This window comes from Entelurus aequoreus, linkage group LG13 (genome assembly GCF_033978785.1).
Source record: "Entelurus aequoreus isolate RoL-2023_Sb linkage group LG13, RoL_Eaeq_v1.1, whole genome shotgun sequence".
Taxonomy (NCBI): Eukaryota; Metazoa; Chordata; class Actinopteri; order Syngnathiformes; family Syngnathidae; genus Entelurus; species Entelurus aequoreus.
Window position 1 is genome coordinate 14,973,196 of NC_084743.1, and position 25,829 is coordinate 14,999,024.

At 35.7% G+C, this 25,829-nt stretch overlaps 1 protein-coding gene across 4 annotated transcripts in view; it reads right to left on the bottom strand.

Moving 5' to 3' along the window:
- Positions 1-12,771, bottom strand: part of LOC133663199 (histamine N-methyltransferase-like) — a 41,560-nt gene extending 28,789 nt beyond the window's left edge. Inside the window, exons 1-2 of one of the 4 annotated variants that reach the window (XM_062067492.1) lie at positions 12,712-12,771; positions 5,304-5,450 (exon numbers count right to left, since the gene is read on the bottom strand). In XM_062067492.1, the coding sequence (XP_061923476.1) occupies positions 5,304-5,440 (137 nt within the window). In that variant the 5' untranslated portion in view covers positions 5,441-5,450; positions 12,712-12,771. Of the gene's footprint in view, positions 1-5,303; positions 5,451-12,495; positions 12,605-12,707 lie in introns of those variants that run through there. The other 3 variants (XM_062067493.1, XM_062067491.1, XM_062067494.1) reach the window with 3 other exon arrangements.
- Between the last annotated feature and the right edge of the window lie 13,058 nt (positions 12,772-25,829).

Here is a 25,829-nt window from a genome sequence, read left to right on the forward strand (position 1 = left end):
GTTTTAACGTCGGGTTAATATTGTGGAGGGGGCTAAATTGCTATGGAAAATAATAATGTAACGTTAGGTAATTACAGTACTCCCTGGTGTACAGTAATTTGTAAGTCATTCTAGTTAATGCAATATTAAAAAGCACAAATAGAGAACTCTGTAGGATCCCCTTTTTTTGTAATATAGTTGTTAAAGTCATACTGGTTTGATATCTTGTTTTGTGCAGTGCCTTATTTATATTGTATTTTTAATTTATTTTATGCAACTTGTTGACACGTTTTATTTTGTGTTTATATATGTAAAAAATATTGTATTTCATATATACATTTTTTATTTTTTGTATTCATTTATTTATCCATATTTTTTTTTATTTTGTTAACTATTTTGATTGTTAAATTGCTTTCTTTAAGTAAAAAAAACGGTCAAAGACAAAGCTATTCGGTTTCTTGTGAGTATATACACTTCACTGCCGATGTGGGGGGGCGCCACCTAAAATCTTGCCTAGGGCGCCAGATTGGTTAGGGCCGGGCCTGGCGCATCCTAAGGAGATGGTCATAACGCAGCTTGAAGATGATCTGTAAAACATCATCTATGCAACATTTTGACCAAAGAACCACCATTACATGTTATGTAGACCACAAGGAAGTTTTTTAATGTAGAAAAACAAAACATAATATGACCCCTTTAAGACTACTTTATATCAATGGTGCTTGCACTAAATATTCACACTTTCTACGTTCTCTGTGAAGTATACTCGCTTGTGTTGCAAGATCATTAAAAACCTCTTGCCGACCACTACTAGCGACACTTCTCATCTTTCAGTCACTACTTTTGTCTTTGGACCGTACGGGCCTGATCTACTATGAAATCTGGAATGATCCAAGCGCAAGAAAATGCATATTGCAAGACGTTTTTCATATAGTACAGTGATTCTCTCCAAAGAATCACTTTGTTAAAGAACAGTGTTTCATTTTCCAATACCCAAACACAGTGTTACTGTTCAAACTGTGGACAAAAATATCAAATTTACTTGTTAAAAAAAATCTGTGCCTTGTTTTTTAATCAATACTTAGGCCTACTATGCTACTGTGTTTTAAAGGCCTACTGAAAGCCACTACTACCGACCACGAAGTCTGATAGTTTATATATCAATGATGAAATCTTAACATTGCAACACATGCCAATACGGCCGGGTTAACTTATAAAGTGCAATTTTAAATTTCCCGCTAAACTTCCGGTTGAAAACGTCTATATATGATGACGTATGCGCGTGACGTCAATCATTGAAACGGAAGTATTGGTACCCCATTGAATCCAATACAAAAAAGCTCTGTTTTCATCTCAAAATTCCACAGTATTCTGGACATCTGTGTTGGTGAATCTTTTGCAATTTGTTTAATGAACAATGGAGACTGCAAAGAAGAAAGTTGTAGGTGGGATCGGTGTATTAGCGGCTGGCTGCAGCAACACAACCAGGAGGACTTTGACTTGGATAGCAGACGCGCTAGCCGACGCTAGCCGCCGACCGCACGGATGATCGGGTGAAGTCCTTCGTCCTTCCGTCGATCGCTGGAACGCAGGTGAGCACGGGTGTTGATGAGCAGATGAGGGCTGGCTGGCGTAGGTGGAGGGCTAATGTTTTTATCATAGCTCTGTGAGGTCCCGTTGCTAAGTTAGCTTCAATGGCGTCGTTAGCAACAGCATTGTTAAGCTTTGCCAGGCTGAGATCTATTAACCGTGTAGTTACATGTCCATGGTTTAATAGTATTGTTGATCTTCTGTCTATCCTTCCAGTCAGGGGTTTATTTATTTTGTTTCTATCTGCATTTGAGCCCGATGCTATCACGTTAGCTCAGTAGCTAAAGAGTTTCGCCGATGTATTGTCGTGGGGATAAAAGTCACTGTGAATGTCCATTTTGCATTCTCGACTCTCATTTTCAAGAGGATATAGTATCCGAGGTGGTTTAAAATACAAATCCGTGATCCACAATAGAAAAAGGAGAAAGTGTGGAATCCAATGAACCCTTGTACCTAAGTTACGGTCAGAGCGAAAAAAGATACGTCCTGCACTGCACTCTAGTCCTTCACTCTTACTTTCCTCATCCACAAATCTTTCATCCTCGCTCAAATTAATGGGGTAATCGTCGCTTTCTCGGTCCGAATCGCTCTCGCTGCATTGTAAACAATGGTAAAATGTGAGGAGTCCTTCCTCCGGTGACGTCACGCTACTTCCGGTACAGGATAGGCTTTTTTTTATCAGCGACCACAAGTTGCGACCTTTATCGTCGATGTTCTCTACTAAATCCTTTCAGCAAAAATATGGCAATATCGCGAAATGATCAAGTATGACACGTAGAATGGATCTGCTATCCCCGTTTAAATTTTTAAAAAATCATTTCAGTAGGCCTTTAATGTTGCTCATTCAATGGTACTTGGAGGGCCACGTTTTTTCTGAGGTGGTACTTTGGTGAAAAAAATTTGAGAACCACTAATAGAGTGGATATAATGTAAAAATGCATTTTAGCCATTGTCACCTGCGAAATCGATTTTCTTGTTAGCCCGGTGACATTTTATTCTCTTTGGATGGAGCATTTTTCGATCTGGAGGAAAATGAATCATCCCTTCTTCACTGCTGAAGTTAAAGTGCAGCTGATCAGAAACATTCATAACATATATGGTGATATAATCTTTATGATTATTGGCTAAGCCAGCGGTGTCCAAAGTGTGGCCCGGTGGCCTTTTGCGGTTTTATAGCTATTTTTTTAACTGTCCACACCACAATCATTAGTATATAATTTTTTGGGGGTAATTTTGCAAGTATACACGTCAGCATCAAATATTTTGTAAATTGACAAATTATACTTGTTAGCATGCAAGAATATTTTTTTGTAGGTATACACTACAGATGTCCGATAATGGCTTTTTTGCCGAGATCCTATATTCCGATATTGTCCAACTCTTAATTACCGATTGCGATATCAACCGATACCGATACATACAGTGGTGGAATTAACACATTATTATGCCCAATTTTGTTGTGATGCCCCGCTGGATGCATTAAACAATGTAACAAGGTTTTCCAAAATAAATCAACTCAAGTTATGGAAAAAAAATGCCAACATGGCACTGCCATATTTATTATTGAAGTCACAAAATGCATTATTTTTTTTAACATGCCTCAAAACAGCAGCTTGGAATATAGGACATGCTCTCCTTGAGAGAGCATGAGGAGGTTGAGGTGGGCGGGGTTGGAGGAGGGGCGGTGTTGAGGTGGGGGGGGGGGGGGTTTGGGTAGGGAGTAGCGGGGGGTGTATATTGTAGCGTCCCGGAAGAGTTAGTGCTGCAAGGGGTTCTGGGTATTTGTTCTGTTGTGTTTATGTTGTGTTACGGTGCGGATGTTCTCCCGAAATGTGTTTGTCATTCTTGTTTGGTGTGGGTTCACAGTGTGGCGCATATTTGTAACAGTGTTAAAGTTGTTTATACGGCTACCCTCAGTGTGACCTGTATGGCTGTTGACCAAGTATGCCTTGGATTCACTTGTGTGTGTGAAAAGCCGTAGATATTATGTGATTGGGCCTGCACACAAAGGCAGTGCCTTTAAGGTTTATTGGCGCTGTTGTTCTATTGTTGTTGTTGTCATATATATGTATATATACAGTATATATATATATATATATATATATATATATATATATATATATATATATATATATATATATATATATATGTATATATATATATATATATATATATATATATATATATATATATATATATATATATATATGACAATAAAAATGTGTCATATATATATATACATATATACATATACATATATACATATATATATATACATATACATATATATATATATGACACATTTTTTCATCAGCGGTAAACGTTGGGGCACTCCTGGGTCTAGTCCAGGCCTAGGCAATTATTTTGACTCGGAGGGCCAAATTTAGAGATAAAAATGTGTGTGTGTGTATATATATATATATATATATATATATATATATATATATATATATATATATATATATATATATATATATATATATATATATATATATATATATTAGGGCTGCAACAACTAATCGATTAAATCGATTAAAATCGATTATAAAAATAGTTGCCGATTAATTTAGTCATCGATTGGTTGGATCTATGCTATGCGCATGCGCAGAGGCTTTTAATTTTTTTTTTCTTTTTTTTTCTTTTTAAATAAACCTTTATTTATAAACTGCAACATGTACAAACAGCTGAGAAACAATAATCAATATAAGTATGGTGCCAGTATGCTGTTTTTCTTCAATAAAATACTGGAAAGGATAGAAATGTAGTTTGTCTCTTTTATCCGATTATTAATCGATCAATCGAAGTAATAATCGACAGATTAATTGATTATCAAATTAATCGTTAGTTGCAGCCCTAATATATATATATATATATACATAAGTTGTGAAAATCTGCTGTACAGTATGTGTGCTTGGGTCCTATTTTTAGAAACACTAATACAAAACTTCACAATAACGTCTGGTTGAACGCTAAAAACATTGACTGCCTCAAAAAACGGAATGGAATGCACATGGAAATAAAGAATGTGGTATTTACAATCCTAACTATAAACCATAAAACACTGAATATTGACAACATGTGCACGTCACACCCCCTCTCGATCGACATATTTTACAATCAAGCGAAACGCAACAAAAACGCAACAAACAGCGAAATATGAACGTGAAGGGTAAAAAAAAACCCCACCTACAATCTGATACACATGACATATCACTAAGCTTTAGAACTTTGTTGTAAAAATCTCCTTCTGCGTCTGTCCCTGACACCCGCATTTCAGGCTGGCCGCTCTGGAAACACTCTGTGGAAACACTCTGTGGAAACACTCTGTGGAAACACTCTGTGGAAACACTCTGTGGAAACGCTCCCCACCCACACTGTTTGGTGCCTCGTCTGAGCTGCTGTGACTTAGATTACCATAGTAACTAATTAGATGACCATAGTAACTAATTAGATGACCATAGTAAATAGTATATCATGCAAAAGCGTAGATTCCAACCATTGAAATACTTTGCGGTCATTAGAAAACATCACTGCACATCATAATGGCAGCTACACTTTCCATTTTAAAGATCTAAAACAATTATTTAGGAATGTCCGGCGGGCCAGATTGAAAAGCTTAACGGGCCCCCGGGCCTTAATTTTCCCAGGTCTGGTATAGGCCCACCTTTCTCTTCCCTCACTGTTGCTTCCAGACAAACATTCATCATTGGTACGAGGTGTGTGAGGTTGATTACCCGGCCAATATGTCTGGCAGGACCTTGTGGATGAAATCCTGCATGCACTGATGTTCCGAGGAGCGCTCCAGGAAAAGATGGAAGGCCTTCTGGTACCTGCTATCATCATTAACCAGACTCTTCAGTGGAGATGCCATGGCACAAAATCTGGCAATACAAAGTAAATCAACAATCACGTTAATCTTGCCAACCACCAGTACTTTATTTTGTTTTGGCAATTTGACATTATTCTCACATCTAGACCACATGAAGTCATCATAACATAGTTTGACTGGGGATGTTCTGATCACGGTTGTATGCTGTGAGATCGGCCCATACCAATACTGATATCAATCACATTATAGTGAGTGCATAACAGTTTAACAATGTTAACATAATATTAAAACCAGTTCCTTGTTCTACTTTATGACATACAATTAATTGCGCAAAACAAAGTCCATAGTACACAATAACAAAGTCATACAGGGAATTTGTCCCCGAGTTTGTAAACATGAACAAAAACAACATAAATTTGATTTTGAAAAAATAAAAATATAGACCAAATCACTCCAGTGTCAATCATTTATTGATACGACCCTTGGTATCGACGTCACCAATTTATGGATCAATCCGTGGACTGACTGTGACGATGCTGACACACCAACAGTTGCTGCTATATTATTTGTATAATGTATAATGCATGTTTTTTTGACTGTACTTAAATGTATAATGTATTTATATTATTCACATGTGAATAATGCTGTATAATACTGTATTTATGTTATTCACATGTGAATAATGCTGTATAATAGACTGTATTTATATTATTCACATGTGAATAATGCCGTATAATACTGTATTTATGTTATTCACATGTGAATAATGCTGTATAATAGACTATTTACATTATTCACATGTGAATAATGCTGTATAATAGACTGTATTTATATTATTCACATGTGAATAATGCTGTATAATACTGTATTTATATTATTCACATGTGAATAATGCTGTATAATACTGTATTTATGTTATTCACATGTGAATAATGCTGTATAATCGACTGTATTTGTATTATTCACATGTGAATAATGCTGTATAATACTGCATTTATGTTATTCACATGTGAATAATGCTGTATAATAGACTGTATTCATATTATTCACATGTGAATAATGTTGTATAATAGACTGTATTTATATTATTCACATGTGAATAATGCTGTATAATACTGTATTTATGTTATTCACATGTGAATAATGCTGTATAATAGACTGTATTTATATTATTCACATGTGAATAATGCTGTATAATACTGTATTTATGTTATTCACATGTGAATAATGCTGTATAATAGACTGTATTTATATTATTCACATGTGAATAATGCTGTATAATAGACTGCATTTATATTATTCACATGTGAATAATGCTGTATAATAGACTGTATTTATTATTCACATATGAATAATGCTGTATAATAGACTGCATTTAAATGATTTACATGTGAATAATGCTGTATAATAGACTGTATTTATATTATTCACATGTAAAAAATATCTAAGTGTTTATTGTCTATTGTGAGCGAACTGTGGTGCTGAATTTCCCCCAGGGATCAATAAAGTACTTTATACACACTTTTATTTATATACTGAGACCCCAAGAGGGACAAGCGGTAGAAAATGGATGGATGGAAGGTTTCACCTGGAAGTACAAGTTCCGTTCCGTCTATTAATTGTCCATAGCGTTTCTACTCGTATGGATTCTTCATTCATCACTCCAAGCGACGTTGGTAAGTTATACAATATAACTAAAACAATTATTACTTACTAAACCGTCCCATGTGTGATGACGGTCGGAGTGTTTTTTTTATGCATATTTGTACATGCTAGCGTCGTTAACATGCTAACATGTTTACGAATGTCTGTGTTAGTGTTATTACCTTACAATGGCATTCTTTTTGGATAGTTATAGTTTCAGGGTAAATTCACCAAAACGTCACCGTGGAGTTATTGAGTCTGTCTAGCTGAATCGAAAGCTAGCTTCCGCAGCTAGTGGGTGCATGACGATGACTTCTGTTTTGTTTGATCGGCTGTTTTACTGCCCTGTTACATTTCCAAAATATTTGCGAAACATATTTATCTGCGGCTAAAATATGTAAATATATTTTTCTTATAAAATCTAGTGGGTGCGCCTCATACACCGGTGCGCTCTATAGTCCGGAAAATACGGTACTTGTTAGCAATAGCTGCTTCCTTTATGCTGCAATGCGGTTCCATCTACACTTCTTTAACTTTACTAAGCACCCATTTGTTGGTGTTATTTAAAGCTCGCTATGCGGTTAGCTTAGCAATTTACCATGCCCGCTCCTCTCAGCGTGTAACATGTTTAGCCTCGGCCTCCAGTGATAATGCTACATGATAGTGACACTGAGGATACGAGGAAATGCAGTTTATTTTCCACAATGGAGATGAGTATCATTAGGGGATCGGCATTTGCAACCATAGTGCCTCCATGTTTTTTTGTTTTTTTCCCAAATTTCCGACAGCAAGTACCAAAAGAAAAGTTTTTTGTTTTTATATAAAAGAAAAGTTTTTTGTTTTTATATATATATATATATATATATATATATATATATATATATATATATATATATATATATATATATATATATATATATATATATATATATATATATATATATATATATTTATCACAGTCAATGCCATAATAAATTAAATGTGTTGCATATAAGATTTGTAGCCTTTTGGCTAATTTGCAACCCCAGTCACTGGACTGCCTTTCTAAAAATATATATTCCAGATAAAAGAAGGATACAGTACGAGTTACAGAGTCATGCATGGAATACAAATACATTATGCTGGCATTTACAAATTCATGATGACAATAAAAGAGCAGTGCAGATCACAAATGAGCACATAAATCTGTGTACATGTTGTACTACGGCAATAATAAACACATTGGTGAATGAATACATTAAAAACTGTGCCAATGTACTTCTTTCTTTACTTAACACTGCAAGGCAGTGCCATTTTAAACTCATATTTTCTTATTGATATACATAACCTTTTTTTCCATATGTTCCTTTGTTTTCACACAAGACAAACTGTAGCAAACATGTAAAGGTAATGATGTCAATTTTTTTTTAGGGATATGATTAAATATAAGATGTACTTCTTTAAGCTTCGTCAAACTGTGATACGTATACCTAGAGTGGTACGCCAAAAAACTCCCTTGATTTAAGTCCAGTGTTTTATTTTCCTTTATTCAAACACTGTGTTACTGTTCAAATTGTGTAATGTTAGTGACCAAAACTATTAAATATGCCGGTTAAATAAAACATCTGCCGTGTTTTTGATGAATACTTACGCCTACTACGCTACTGTATTTTAATGTTGGTCATTATGGTGGTACTTGGTGAAAAACAAGTTTGAGAACTGGTTTTTTTAAGCTATTGTTGAAGTGTGCAGATTCAACCACGTGATGATCCTTAATGTCATTTGTTGAGCAAACAACTTAACCAGAGGCGTCCAAACCTTTTCCACTGAAAAATCAAAGCATTCAGGGGACATTTTTTTCATTTTCAAAAGCAATACTAATATATACACATACACACATTATATATGTATATATAGTATATATACATTTAAATGTATGACCCAAAATGTTGTCAGTAAAAATTTTTTTAAAAAGTCGTATATAATTAGTTGTATTTATTATTACTCAACGTTTACATCTCCAGATCAACTTTAGGTGTATCTGTTGATATAAGGTAAAAAAGAAAAACAATGTTTTATCCCCCTTTTGTCAAAGAAAACCCTGTTTTTATGGGGAAAAACCCCCACAAAAAATGCAATATCTTTCCCCCCAAAAAACAAAAGTGGAATACGGTATTAGATGTGAAGTATGTGGAGCTTTAAATAAGTCAATAATTCATAACAGCATTGATTTTGATTCATTATCATGAGTTAAAAAAAAAAAAATCCCATTAAAATTATTAGCAATTGAAAAGGCTGCGCACTCATAAACGTGTTACAAATTAGTCATACATTTTTTTTTCAAAGCTGAAGTCTCTCGATCAACTTTAGATCGTCCTGTCGATTATTAAATCATTACATTTTATGTTTTTTTTAATCTGTTTGTTTTGTGCCCTTTTTGTCATAATGTATATATATTTTCCCCAAAAAATTCTTAAAAGGGAAATATTTGATGTGAAGTTATTGGAGCCATGAATATATCAATAATTCATAACAACGTTGATTTTGATTCATTATTTATTTTTTTTTAGCAATGACAACTTTAAAGAAAAATAGCTTTTAAAGAATTTTTTTTTCTTTCTTTTGTCAAAGAAATCCGTTTTATGGGGAAAACCTCCCACAAAATATGCAATACCCCCCCCCCCCCAATTTTTTTTCAGTGGAATATTAGATGTGAAGTAATTGGAGCTTTAAATAGGTCAATAATTCATAACAACATTGATTTTGATTCATTATTATGAGTAAAAAATTAAAAAAATCCACTAAAATTTTTAGCGATCCAAAAGGGTGCACACTCAAACGTGTTAAAAATAGTCATAAATTGTTTTCTTCAACGCTTAAGTCTCTCGATCAACTTTAGATCGATCTGTCGATTATTAAATCATTACATTTTATGTTTTTTTTTTTTTGTTTTACGCCCTTTTTGTCATAGAACACTTTGTGTTTATATAGCAAATTATATATATATATATATATATATATATATATATATATATATATATATATATATATATATATATATATATATATATATATATATGTGTGTGTGTGGGAAAAAAATCACAACACTATTTCATCTCTACAGGCCTGTTTCATGAGGGGTTTTCCTCAATCCTCAGGAGAAATCTCCTGAGGATTGAAACAGGCCTGTAGAGATGAAATAGTGTTGTGATTTTTTTCCCACACATACATATTACGCTCTACCACGGTATCGAGCACTATTTTTTGGATAATCTAATTAAGACATATATATATATATATATATATATATATATATATATATATATATATATATATATATATATGTCTTAATTAGATTATATATATATATATAATCTTAATTAGATTATATATATATATATATATATATATATATATATATATATATATATATATATATGTCTTAATTAGATTATCCAAAAAATAGTGCTCGATACCGTGGTAGAGCGTAATATGTATGTGTGGGAAAAAAATCACAACACTATTTCATCTCTACAGGCCTGTTTCAATCCTCAGGAGATTTCTCCTGAGGATTGAGGAAAACCCCTCATGAAACAGGCCTGTAGAGATGAAATAGTGTTGTGATTTTTTTCCCACACACACAAATATATATATATATATATATATATATATATATATATATATATATATATATATATATATATATATATATATATATATATATATATATATATATATATATATATATAAAGTGGAATATTTGATGTGAAGTTATTGGAGCCATGAATATATCAATAGTTCATAACAACATTGATTCTGATTCATATGGTGTTTTTTTTTTTTTAGCAATGACAGCTTTAAAGAAAAATAGTTTTTTGTTTAATATTAGAATCAGAATCAGAATAGTTTTTATTGCCATTGTTTGAGAATGGGTTCACAAACTAGGAATAGTTCTTGGTGCAATCCATCCATCCATCCATTTTCCTACCGCTTGTCCCTTTTTGGGGTCGCGGGGGCTGCTGGTGCAATCGTGCAACATAAAACACATATAACACAGAATAGGTAATAAAAATGAGCTCGAGCTAGAGTCAACATTGCAACTTTTTCCCGTTACGATTCATCTGTTTGCTCTTTTATTCCATCTTTTTATGTTTTGATTAATAGTTTTATTACATTTTTTTATAATGGCCCATGGGCTGCACTTTGGACACCAAAGCACGACTTTGAGCCACATAGTAGCTTGTGCAGGTGTGCCTAATAATGTGGCCTGTTAGGCAGGGCCGGCCCGTGGCATAGGCCGTATAGGCAAATGCTAAGGGCGCCGTCCATCAGGGGGCGCCACGCCAGTGCCACAAATGTTGGAGAAAAAAAAAAAAAGAAAAAAAAAGTTGGTACTGTTATTTCTAAATACAAAAAATAATCCCACGTTAATTAAAATGCAAAGTAAAGCCTATTTAATAGAAATATTATTTGTCACAGCATTGCGCCCCCCCCCCTCCCTTCCCATATCATGACTCTTTTTGGACGTCACCACATCAAAAAAATCAACACAAGATGTCAAAACGGCTAAAACTGTCAGGTGCCCAGGGAAGAAAAAAGAGAAAAGAAGAGGAGAAACGAGAAAAAGACAGAGGTAGCAGGTAGGTAACGTTAGCCTACATGAAATTATTTGTCTGTGATAGTAACCTGGCTTTTTAGCATTAAGCTAATGTTACATGATTCGGCAATTGCTAATCAATGAATAGCTAGTTCTGTTTTAACGTCGGGTTAATATTGTGGAGGGGGCTAATTGTTATGGAAAATAATAATGTAACGTAAGGTAATTACAGTACTCCCACCTTACATTCCTCAGGGACATTTGTATTAGATCTTTTAAGCAGGTGTTTTTTGTTGACATTGTTATTGCCTTCTGGTTAGCTAATGTTTGCTCTGCAGGTAATAGTCACTTTTCCACCCCTTTATATATTAGGTATAGTTGTAAGCCTAGTTGTTAAAAGTGCACACCGTTAATGTTAATTAAGCAATATCACATGAGAGGGAATGCTGTTTTTTAATTTGAGCACTGCTGTGATTCGGTTAAAGATAATCATAACATAACACTCTCATATAATATGTTAATTTGCTTTCTTTAAGTAAAAAAAAAAAAAGGGGGGGGGGGGGGGGTGCGCCACCTAAAATCTTGCCTAGGGCGCCAGATTGGTTAGGGCCAGGCCTGCTGTTAGGGGAATACATTGTGCATTTAAATACTAAATCTACAATATTTTCCCTTAACCCACAGTTCAAATAGCAACTAGTAACTTAACCCACAGTTTAAATAGCAACTAGTAACTGCGTGGGTTAATTTGCTGGTTAACTCCAACAACACAAGCTTCGCCGATGACGTCATAGCGTCTCGTATCGGACGATGACTATTCAACGATGGTGGAACGTTGTTCGAACGTATTGATTATTAAATTAAATTAATGATGTTTTACCAACCAAAGCGACGTTATCGACGACGCGTCCGGGCGCACGTCGTCGTCGTTTGTTCAAAGAAAGGCGCCTTTACCCCGCGGACAAAGGCGGAAGTAGAAACAAGGAAGTGGACCGTAGAAGAAGACGTTGGTCACGTGGTGCAAACATTACGTCACACTAACATGTTGTGCGGGCGCAGGGTTTTGATTGAAAAAGACAAATGTTTGCTTACTTACTGCGCGGCTGTGCGAGGTGCAGTCCGACTCCGAGCTGGAAGGGGCAGCTGTCAAACCCTCCCACTGCTTCTTAGCCACTGCCTCTTTTTCTGCAGGTTAAAGGTACCGTCAACACGTGTTTGGTTAATAAATCAACCAGTATGTGGATAACGTATCAGAACTATACAGATATTATATATATATTTTTTTTTTTTTACAAAATAAAAAAAAAAAATTAAAAACAGACCCAGCATATTTTGACTTTTCAGTATATATACTTAGTGCATGAACACCCCTGATGTTAAAAAATAGAATATCTTGAAATGAAGATAAAATAAAAGTAACAAAGTATAGCTAGTTAGGTAATTAGTTAGTTAGTCCATGAAAAACATAACTAATTAATTATATATCCATCATCCATCCATTTTTCTACCGCTTATCATATATATATATATATATATATATATGTGTGTGTATATATATAGGCTATACTTTGTTGAAATGAAGATAAAATAAAAGTAACAAAGTATAGCTAGTTAGGTAATTAGTTAGTTAGTCCATGAAAAACATCCATCCATCCATCCATTTTCGACCGCTTATTCCCTTCGGGGTCGCGGGGGGTGCTGGAGCCTATCTCAGCCACAATCGGGCGGAAGGCGGGGTACACCCTGAACAAGTCGCTACTTTCGATGAAAAACAAAACTAATTAAGTATATATCCATCCATCCATCCATTTTTCTACCGCTTATCATATATATATATATATATATATATATATATATATATATATATATATATATATATATATATATATATATATATATATATATATATATATATATATATATATTAGGGCTGGGAATCTTTGGGTGTCCCACGATTTGATTCAGAATCGATTTTTTTCAATTCAACACGATTCTCGATTCAAAAACGATTTTTTTTTTAAATTTTATTTTATTTTATTTTTTTTATTTTATTTTTTTTAATGAAAACAATACACAACAATACCATAATAATGCAATACAATTTCAAAACAAAACCCGACCCAGCAACATTCAGAATGGCAATAAACAGAGCAATTGAGAGCAATTGAGGAGACACAAACATGACACGGAACAATCTAAAAGTAGTGAGACAAAAATCAATATTATCAACAACAGTATCAATATTACTAACAATTTCAACATAGCAGTGATTAAAAATCCCTCATTGATATTATCATTACAAACATTAATTTTAAAAAAAATACAAAAAATGAACAATAGTGTCACAGTGGCTTACACTTGCATCGCATCTCATAAACTAAATGTCTAATGATAATGTCAATGAGGGATTTTTAATCACTGCTATGTTGAAATTGTAACTAATATTGATACTGTTGTTGATAATATTCATTTTTGTTTCACTACTTTTGGTTTGTTCTGTGTCGTGTTTGTGTCTCCTCTCAATTGCTCTGTTTATTGCAGTTCTGAGTGTTGCTTTGGTTTTGGAATTGGATTGCATTGTTATGGTATTGCTGTGTATTGTTTTGTTGGATTGATTAATTAATTAATTTATTTTTTTTAAATCGATTTTTTAAAAATGAGAATCGATTCTGAATCGCACAACGTGAGAATCGCGATTCGAATTCGAATCGATTTTTTCCCACAGCCCTAATATATATATATATATATATATATATATATATATATATATATATATATATATATATATATATATATAGGATATACTTTGTTGAAATGAAGATTAAATAAAAGTAACAAAGTATAGCTACTTAGGTAATTAGTTAGTTGGTCAATGAAAAACATAACAAATTAATTATATATCCATCCATCGATTTTTTTTACCACCGCTTATTTTATATATATATATATATATATATATATATATATATATATATATATATATATATATATATATATATATATATATATATATATATATATATATATAAAGGGCTATAAAAAGATATCCAAGGAATTGAAATCTTTGCTGGTCTACCTGAATCCCTCATTTTCCACTTCTGTCACTCTCTTCAGCACAATTGATAATGACTATAGCAACGGCCTTTAAGCATAAGAGTTGTGTGATAACTTATACATAATTATTCTAACAGTAGACCACAAGCAAGTGTTTTACATTTAGAAAAAATTATATTAATATGACTCCTTTATCAATCAATCAATCAATGTTTATTTATATAGCCCTAAATCACAAGTGTCTCAAAGGGCTGCACAAGCCACGACGACATCCTCGGTTCAGAGCCCACAAAAGGGCAAGGAAAAACTCACAACCCAGTGGGATGTCAATGTGAATGATTATGAGAAACCTTGGAGAGGACCGCATATGTGGGTGACCCCCCCCCCGCCCCCCCTCTTGGGGAGACCGGATGCAATGGACGTCGAGTGGATCTAGCATAATATTGTGAGAGTCCAGTCCATAGTGGATCTAACATAATAGTGAGAGTCCAGTCCATAGTGGATCTAACATAATAGTGTGAGAGTCCAGTCCATAGTGGATCTAACATAATAGTGTGAGAGTCCAGTCCATAGTGGATCTAACATAATAGTGAGAGTCCAGTCCATAGTGGATCTAACATAATAGTGAGAGTCCAGTCCATAGTGGATCTAACATAATAGTGTGAGAGTCCAGTCCATAGTGGATCTAACATAATAGTGTGAGAGTCCAGTCCATAGTGGATCTAACATAATAGTGAGAGTCCAGTCCATAGTGGATCTAACATAATAGTGAGAGTCCAGTCCATAGTGGATCTAACATAATAGTGAGAGTCCAGTCCATAGTGGATCTAACATAATAGTGTGAGAGTCCAGTCCATAGTGGATCTAACATAATAGTGAGAGTCCAGTCCATAGTGGATCTAACATAATAGTGAGAGTCCAGTCCATAGTGGATCTAACATAATAGTGTGAGAGTCCAGTCCATAGTGGATCTAACATAATAGTGTGAGAGTCCAGTCCATAGTGGATCTAACATAATAGTGAGAGTCCAGTCCATAGTGGATCTAACATAATAGTGAGAGTCCAGTCCATAGTGGATCTAACATAATAGTGTGAGAGTCCAGTCCATAGTGGATCTAACATAATAGTGTGAGAGTCCAGTCCATAGTGGATCTAACATAATAGTGAGAGTCCAGTCCATAGTGGATCTAACATAATAGTGAGAGTCCAGTCCATAGTGGATCTAACATAATAGTGTGAGAGTCCAGTCCATAGTGGATCTAACATAATAGTGAGAGTCCAGTCCATAGTGGATCTAACATAATAGTGAGAGTCCAGTCCATAGTGGATCTAACATAATAGTGAGAGTCCAGTCCATAGTGGATCTAACATAATAGTGTGAGAGTCCAGTCCATAGTGGATCTAACATAATAGTGAGAGTCCAGTCCATAGTGGATCTAACATAATAGTGTGAGTCCAGTCCATAGAGGATCTAACATAATAGTGTGAGAGTCCAGTCCATAGTGGATCTAACATAATAGTGTGAGAGTCCAGTCCATAGTGGATCTAACAATAGTGTGAGAGTCCAGTCCATAGTGGATCTAACATAATAGTGAGAGTCCAGTCCATAGTGGATCTAACATAATAGTGAGAGTCCAGTCCATAGTGGATCTTACATAATAGTGAGAGTCCAGTCCATAGTGGATCTAACATAATAGTGAGAGTCCAGTCCATAGTGGATCTAACATAATAGTGAGAGTCCAGTCCATAGTGGATCTAACATAATAGTGAGAGTCCAGTCCGTAGTGGATCTAAAATAATAGTGAGAGTCCAGTCCATAGTGGATCTAACATAATAGTGTGAGAGTCCAGTCCATAGTGGATCTAACATAATAGTGAGAGTCCAGTCCATAGTGGATCTAACATAATAGTGAGAGTCCAGTCCATAGTGGATCTAACATAATAGTGTGAGAGTCCAGTCCATAGTGGATCCAACATAATAGTGAGAGTCCAGTCCATAGTGGATCTAACATAATAGTGAGAGTCCAGTCCATAGTGGATCTAACATAATAGTGTGAGAGTCCAGTCCATAGTGGATCTAACATAATAGTGAGAGTCCAGTCCATAGTGGATCTAACATAATAGTGTGAGTCCAGTCCATAGTGGATCTAACATAATAGTGTGAGAGTCCAGTCCATAGTGGATCTAACATAATAGTGAGAGTCCAGTCCATAGTGGATCTAACATAATAGTGAGAGTCCAGTCCATAGTGGATCTAACATAATAGTGAGAGTCCAGTCCATAGTGGATCTAACATAATAGTGAGAGTCCAGTCCATAGTGGATCTAACATAATAGTGAGAGTCCAGTCCATAGTGGTTTTAACATAATAGTGAGGGTCCAGTCCATAGTGGATCTAACATAATAGTGAGAGTCCAGTCCATAGTGGATCTAACATAATAGTGAGAGTCCAGTCCATAGTGGATCTAACATAATAGTGAGAGTCCAGTCCATAGTGGATCTAACATAATAGTGAGAGTCCAGTCCATAGTGGATCTAACATAATAGTGAGAGTCCAGTCCGTAGTGGATCTAAAATAATAGTGAGAGTCCAGTCCATAGTGGATCTAACATAATAGTGTGAGAGTCCAGTCCATAGTGGATCTAACATAATAGTGAGAGTCCAGTCCATAGTGGATCTAACATAATAGTGAGAGTCCAGTCCATAGTGGATCTAACATAATAGTGTGAGAGTCCAGTCCATAGTGGATCCAACATAATAGTGAGAGTCCAGTCCATAGTGGATCTAACATAATAGTGAGAGTCCAGTCCATAGTGGATCTAACATAATAGTGTGAGAGTCCAGTCCATAGTGGATCTAACATAATAGTGAGAGTCCAGTCCATAGTGGATCTAACATAATAGTGTGAGTCCAGTCCATAGTGGATCTAACATAATAGTGTGAGAGTCCAGTCCATAGTGGATCTAACATAATAGTGAGAGTCCAGTCCATAGTGGATCTAACATAATAGTGAGAGTCCAGTCCATAGTGGATCTAACATAATAGTGAGAGTCCAGTCCATAGTGGATCTAACATAATAGTGAGAGTCCAGTCCATAGTGGATCTAACATAATAGTGAGAGTCCAGTCCATAGTGGATCTAACATAATAGTGAGAGTCCAGTCCATAGTGGATCTAACATAATAGTGAGAGTCCAGTCCATAGTGGATCTAACATAATAGTGAGAGTCCAGTCCATAGTGGATCTAACATAATAGTGAGAGTCCAGTCCATAGTGGTTTTAACATAATAGTGAGGGTCCAGTCCATAGTGGATCTAACATAATAGTGAGAGTCCAGTCCATAGTGGATCTAACATAATAGTGAGAGTCCAGTCCATAGTGGATCTAACATAATAGTGAGAGTCCAGTCCATAGTGGATCTAACATAATAGTGAGAGTCCAGTCCATAGTGGATCTAACATAATAGTGAGAGTCCAGTCCATAGTGGGGCCAGCAGGAGACCACTCCGAGCGGAGACAAGTCAGCAGCGCAGAGATGTCCCCAACCGATGCACAGGCGAGCGGTCCACCCCGGGTCCCGACTCTGGACAGCCAGCACTTCATCCATGGCTACCGGACCTGTGCCCCCCCCCAACCCCCCCCCCCCCCCCCACCCCCCCACCCCACCCCCCTCCACAAGGGAGAGGGGGGCAGAGGAGAAAATAAAATAAACGGCAGATCAACTTTAATGCACCTTATATATGAAAAAATATCAAAATAGAGCATTCATCTGCAGTGCGCCTTACAATCCGGTGCGCCCTATGGTCCGGAAAATATGGTAATTGATAACATTTGAAAAAAAATCCCATTTAAGATGAAGTTTTTGAATTGGAGATGAACTGGTTTCAAATACAAAATTCAATGTTTTAATATTTCAGTCATGCATGACAACAGTAGTAAGCACCCTTGAAAGTGTGTCATCAGTCGTTGATTACGATTACCGCTCCCACACTTCCCACTTGCTGCACGCTAAAAACCAGGCAGGATTTAGGACAACAACCCAAAATAGACGCTAATTAGGTCAGCAAGTCCGTCTGATTGGAAATGAATTCTGCAAGGATTCACAGGGACCGGCTGAAGACTGGTTTCTATTGAAGTCAGTCCGCGGGAATAGTCGTGTTAATGACCAACACCAGCAAAAAGATCCCCCCCGATACTTTCAAATGAGAACAATGTCGAACATCCTGCTTCTTTGCCTCTTTTTCCACAGTGCCAAACTATGAAACCTTAAACTATGACAGGGAAACATAACCGTATTACATCACTCTTCTTCACTTCGCTTTGTTCCGAGTTCAGTCCGGCTGGAATTTCAAAAGTCCTTTTATTAATTACGGGAGCTTGCGCCATCTTATCTGTCAGCCCTTCTTATGAATTGGCAAAAAGTTTGCCGGCGTTTGCTGATTAGCGATGTAATAATGCACGTTTGTAGCAGCCGGCCGGACTTTTTTGACGCGGACCGACCTAAGATTTGCCGACTTACCCTTGTCAGACATCAATCATCAGTCCTTTATAAATGTAAACATTGATTACCCTATGTGGAGGGGGGCGTGGCCTGCGGACCTGCAGCGAAGCGGGGTGTGCCAGGACCGGCTGCGAGATCAGCGACAGGTGCGTAGATGGCCCACCTGGGCCTGGTTGTCTAATCACCTGTCGCTCTGTTAAAAGGCAGCAGCCGGGGAGGGGAGTTGGGTGGGTGATGGAGCACGAGCGAAAGCGAGAGCGAGACAGACTACACACTGGAGAGATTGATTGATTGAGACTTTTATTAGTAGGTTGCACAGTGAAGTACATATTCCGTACAATTGACCACTAAATGGTAACACCCGAATAAGTTTTTCAACTTGTTTAAGTCGGGTTCCACTTAAATTGATTCATGATACAGATATATTCTATCATATATACCAGGGGTCACCAACGTGGTGCCCGCGGGCACCAGGTAGCCCGTAAGGACCAGATGAGTAGCCCGCTGGCCTGTTCTAAAAATAGCTCAAATAGCAGCACTTACCAGTGCTGCCTCTATTTTTTTAAATTTGATTTATTTACTAGCAAGCTGGTCTCACTTTGCTCGACATTTTTAATTCTAAGAGAGACAAAACTCAAATAGAATTTGAAAATCCAAGAAAATATTTTAAAGACTTGGTCTTCACTTGTTTAAATAAATTCATTATTTTTTTACTTTGCTTCTTATAACTTTCAGAAAGACAATTTTAGAGAAAAAATACAACCTTAAAAATGATTTTAGGATTTTTAAACACATATACCTTTTTACCTTTTAAATTCCTTCCTCTTCTTTCCTGACAATTTAAATCAATGTTCAAGTAAATTTATTTTTTATTGTAAAGAATAATACATTTTTTTAAATTTAATTCTTCATTTTAGCTTCTGTTTTTTCGACGAAGAATATTTGTGAAATATTTCTTCAATGTTATAATGATTAAAATTCAAAAAAAAATTATTCTGGCAAATCTAGAAAATCTGTAGAATCAAATTTAAATCTTATTTCAAAGTCTTTTGAATTTCTTTGAAACATTTTTGTTCTGGAAAATCTAGAAGAAATAATGATTTGTCTTTGTTAGAAATATAGCTTGGTCCAATTTGTTATATATTCTAACAAAGTGCAGATTGGATTTTAACCTATTTAAAACATGTCATCAAAATTCTAAAATTAATCTTAATCAGGAAAAATTACTAATGATGTTCCATAAATTATTTTTTTTAATTTTTTCAAAAAGATTCGAATTAGCTAGTTTTTCTCTTCTTTTTTTCGGTTGAATTTTGAATTTTAAAGAGTCGAAATTGAAGATAGACTATGTTTCAAAATGTAATTGTCATTTTTTTTGTGTTTTCTCCTCTTTTAAACCATTCAATTAAGTGTAAATATCATTAATTATTAATAATAACATAGAGTTAAAGGTAAATTGAGCAAATTGGCTATTTCTGGCAATTTATTTAAGTGTGTATCAAACTGGTAGCCCTTCGCATTAATTAGTACCCAAGAAGTAGCTCTTGGTTTCAAAAATGTTGGTGACCCCTGATATATACTATCATCATAACACAGTCATCACACAAGATAATCACATTGAATTAGAGAAACCATTCATGTGCTTAGTTTGTAGTAAACGAATGCTGAAAGGCACACGAAAGACAATTTATTGAAAAATAAAACATTATTGTCAACCTGGAAGAGCCTGGCATGTCGGTGATCGGTGGTCCGAAGAACCCGGAAGCGAGAGTCTTCCACACCCTATTTTTCCGGACTATAGAGCGCACAAAATCACAAAATTTTAGAAGGAAAAATATTTTTCCATATATTAACCGCATATATATAGGTTGTGAAATGAGTTATTTACACAGAAATCTTTCGTAAATGTTTATTTACATACATTAATTGCTTCCAAACGGTGTCCGTAACACGGCAGTAAAACGGCTGATCAAACAAAACAGAAGTCATGGTCATGGACGCACTAGCTGCGGAAGCTAGCTCTCCAATCAGCTAAACAGACCCAATAACTCCACGGTGACCATTTTGGTGAATTTACCGAGGAATTTGTGAAACTGAACCGACACAAAAAGAACGCCATTGTACGTTAACAACACTAACACAGACACTCGTAAACGTGTTAGCATGGTAGCTAATGTGAACGACGCTAGCTTCATTACATTACAATAGTACAAATTAATTTAAAAACTCTCCTACAGACTTCCCACATGAGACGGTTTAGAAAGTATGAATAGTTTTAGTTATGTTGTAAAACTCACTGTTGCTTAGCGTGATGAATGAAGAATCAATGCGAGTAGCAACGCTATGGACGGCTCGAAGACGGAACGACACTTGTACTTCCGGTTGAAAGCTCAATCCAAACAGAAGGGCAATGCAGCATTGCCGCACCTGTAGTGAGCAAACTCGTCCAAACCAGCAGTGTAGGAACCACAAACAGGAGTTATTTACACAGAAATCTTTCGTAAATGTTTATTTACATACGTTAATTGCTACCAAACGGTGTCCGTAACACGGCAGTAAAACGGCTGATCAAACAAAACAGAAGTCATGGTCATGGACCCACTAGCTGCGGAAGCTAGCTCTCCAATCAGCTAAACAGACCCAATAACTCCACGGTGACCTTTTGGTGAATTTACTGAGGAATTTGTGAAACTGAACCGACACAAAAAGAACGCCATTGTACGTTAACAACACTAACACAGACGCTCGTAAACGTGTTAGCATGTTAGTTAATGCGAACGACGCTAGCTAAATTACATTGCAATAGTACAAATTAATTTAAAAACTCTCCTACAGACGTCACACATGAGACGGTTTAGAAAGTATGAATAGTGTTAGTTATGTTGTAAAACTCACTGTTGCATAGAGTGATGAATGAAGAATCAATGCGAGTAGAACCGCTATGGACGGCTCGAAGACGTAGCGGCACTTGTACTTCCGGTTGAAAGCTCAATCTAAACAGAAGGGCAATGCAGCATTGCCGCACCTGTAGTGAGCAAACTCGTCCAAACCAGCAGTGTAGGAACCACAAACAGGAGTTATTTACACAAAAATCTTTCGTAAATGTTTATTTACATACATTAATTGCTTCCAAACAGTGTCCGTAACACGGCAGTAAAACGGCTGATCAAACAAAACAGAAGTCATGGTCATGGACCCACTAGCTGCGGAAGCTAGCTCTCCAATCAGCTAAACAGACCCAATAACTCCACGGTGACGTTTTGGTGAATTTACCGAGGAATTTGTGAAACTGAACCGACACAAAAAGAACGCCATTGTACGTTAACAACACTAACACAGACGCTCGTAAACGTGTTAGCATGTTAGTTAATGCGAACAACGCTAGCTAAATTACATTGCAATAGTACAAATTAATTTAAAAACTCTCCTACAGACTTCCCACATGAGACGGTTTAGAAAGTATGAATAGTTTTAGTTATGTTGTAAAACTCACTGTTGCTTAGAGTGATGAATGAAGAATCAATGCGAGTAGAACCGCTATGGACGGCTCGAAGACGGAACGGCACTTGTACTTCCGGTTGAAAGCTCAATCTAAACAGAAGGGCAATGCAGCACTTGCCGCACCTGTAGTGAGCAAACTCGTCCAAACCAGCAGTGTAGGAACCACAAACAGGAGTTATTTACACAGAAATGTTTCGTAAATGTTTATTTACATACATTAATTGTTTCCAAACAGTGTCCGTAATACGGCAGTAAAACGGATGATCAAACAAAACAGAAGTCATGGTAATGGACCCACTAGCTGCGGAAGCTAGCTCTTTAATCAGCTAAACAGACCCAATAACTCCACGGTGACCTTTTGGTGAATTTACCGAGGAATTTGTGAAACTGAACCAACACAAAAAGAACGCCATTGTACGTTAACAACACTAACACAGACGTGTTAGCGTGTTAGCTAATGCGAACGACGCTAGCTTCATTACATTATGATAGCACATACAAATGTATATAAAACACCCCTACAGACGTCACACATGAGACGGTTTAGAAAGTATGAATAGTTGTAGTTGTATTGTAAAACTCACTGTTGCTTAGAGTGATGAATTAAGAATCCATACGAGTAGAAACGGTATGGACGGCTCGAAGACGGAACGGCACTTGTACTTCCGGTCGAAAGCTCAGTCTAAACAGAAGGGCAATGCAGCACTTGCAGTGTAGGAACCACAAACAGGACAGGAAGTGAAAACAAAATAAGAGCACAAGAAAGGAAGTGAACCAAAAATCACAGGAAAAAAACACATCCAAAATGTAAACAAACAATGGTCTGGGCTAACGGACCTTAATAACTATACTCGCATCATGTAAGCATGTGTTTGTCCATTCACATACACACACATTTTGTGTGTCCATTCACGGACATACATACATGTGTGAAGGAAAACTACCGAGGGTCTTTCTTTCAGCTTCTTGCCATTTCAATTGTTAGCCCTTTTATCTTGTCTCTCTGCTTAATCTCCCAGACCTTCACTCCTTCGTACTCGTTATTACCGAATTGGAGTCTGTCTCGTCACCTTTGCACGGCCCCTCCGTTTACCCGCTGGGACCAGATGCCGGGTTGCTGGAGAGTTTAAATGGCGCTCGCTGAAATTACACCTCGCCTTTTGGGTATATTCGCTCGCACCGTCCAGCGACTTCAATGTAGTCGGGAAATATTCGGTGTTGGCCGGGTTTTATGGACAAAACACACACCCGTGAACTACTATACACACATACGGACACATACCCCCAACGTTACCCCGCACCTTCAACCCCTCCGATGGCTTAGGGCAGGGGTCACCAACCTTTTTGAAACCAAGAGCTACTTCTTGGGTAGTGATTAATGCGAAGGGCTACCAGTTTGATACACACTTAAATAAATTGCCAGAAATAGCCAATTTGCTCAATTTACCTTTAACTCCATGTTATTATTAATAATTAATGATATTTACACTTAATTGAACGGTTTAAAAGAGGAGAAAGCAGGAAAAAAATGACAATTAAATTTTGAAACATAGTTTATCTTCAATTTCGACTCTTTAAATTTCAAAATTCAACCGAAAAAAAGAAAAGAAAAACTAGCTAATTAGAATCGTTTTGAAAAAATTAGAAAAATAATTTATGGAACATCATTAGTAATTTTTCCTGATTAAGATTAATTTCAGAATTTTGATGACATGTTTTAAATAGGTTAAAATCCAATCTACACTTTGTTAGAATATATAGCAAATTGGACCAAGCTATATTTCTAACAAAGACAAATCATTATTTCCTCTAGATTTTCCAGAACAAAAATTTTAGAAGAAATTCAAAATACTATGAAATAAGATTTAAATTTGATTCTACAGATTTTCTAGATTTGCCAGAATATTTTTTTTAAATTTTAATCATAATAAGTTTGAAGAAATATTTCACAAATATTCTTCGTCGAAAAAACAGAAGCTAAAATGAAGAATTAAATTAAAATGTATTTATTATTCTTTACAATAAAAACAATACATTTACTTGAACATTGATTTAAATTGTCAGGAAATAAGAGGAAGGAATTTAAAAGGTAAAAAGGTACATGTGTTTAAAAATCCTAAAATCATTTTTAAGGTTGTATTTTTTCTCTAAAATTGTCTTTCTGAAAGTTATAAGTAGCAAAGTAAAAAAACATAATGAATTTATTCAAACAAGTGAAGACCAAGTCTTTAAAATATTTTCTTGGATTTTCAAATTCTATTTGAGTTTTGTCTCTCTTAGAATTAAAAATGTCGGGCAAAGCGAGACCAGCTTCCTAATAAATAAATACAATTAAAAAAATAGAGGCAGCTCACTGGTAAGTGCTGCTATTTGAGCTATTTTTAGAACAGGCCAGCGGGCTACTCATCTGGTCCTTACGGGCTACCTGGTGCCCGCGGGCACCGCGTTGGTGACCCCTGGCTTATTGCAAAACAATGCAATAAACAACGATGGTGGAGGGTTGTTATTGCTAGAGAGGTGTGTACATGTGGTTTCGTGTCCACTGTCAGTGTGGGTATGTGCAATGGCATCACTAAACCACTAGATGGCCATAGATTACGTGGTTACCTAACGTCAAATGTATGGAGTCTTCAACGTTACTTACGTAAAAACTAACGTTTATTTCAGCCAAAATAGGTGCCATTGCTCCCAAAATAATAATGCATCAAAATCAGTGTTATGAATTATTGACCTATTAAAGGCTGTAATTGCCTCATCTAAATTATTTGCAATTTATTTTTGGAAATATTGCATATTTTGTTTTTCCTAAACACCATTTTTTTGTTTTATTGTGTTTTTTTTTGTTTTTTTTTAACAAAAAGCATAAAACATTACAAATGCATAACTTATGTATAGGTCTGAAGCTGTTGAAGAATTTAAACTGTTGAAAGTGAAAAAGAAAAAATGAATATATGACTTATTTCTTACACTTTAAGTGCTTCCGTTTTTCCTCTAAGGAGAGACAGTGTGAGTTTTTACTGTCATCTTTCTAAAGATAATAATGCATCAAAATCAGTGTTGTCATGAATTATTGACATTATAAAGGCTGTAATCGCCTCATCGAAATTATTTGCAGCTCATTTTTGGAAATATTGCATATTTTGTTTTCCCATAATAAATGTT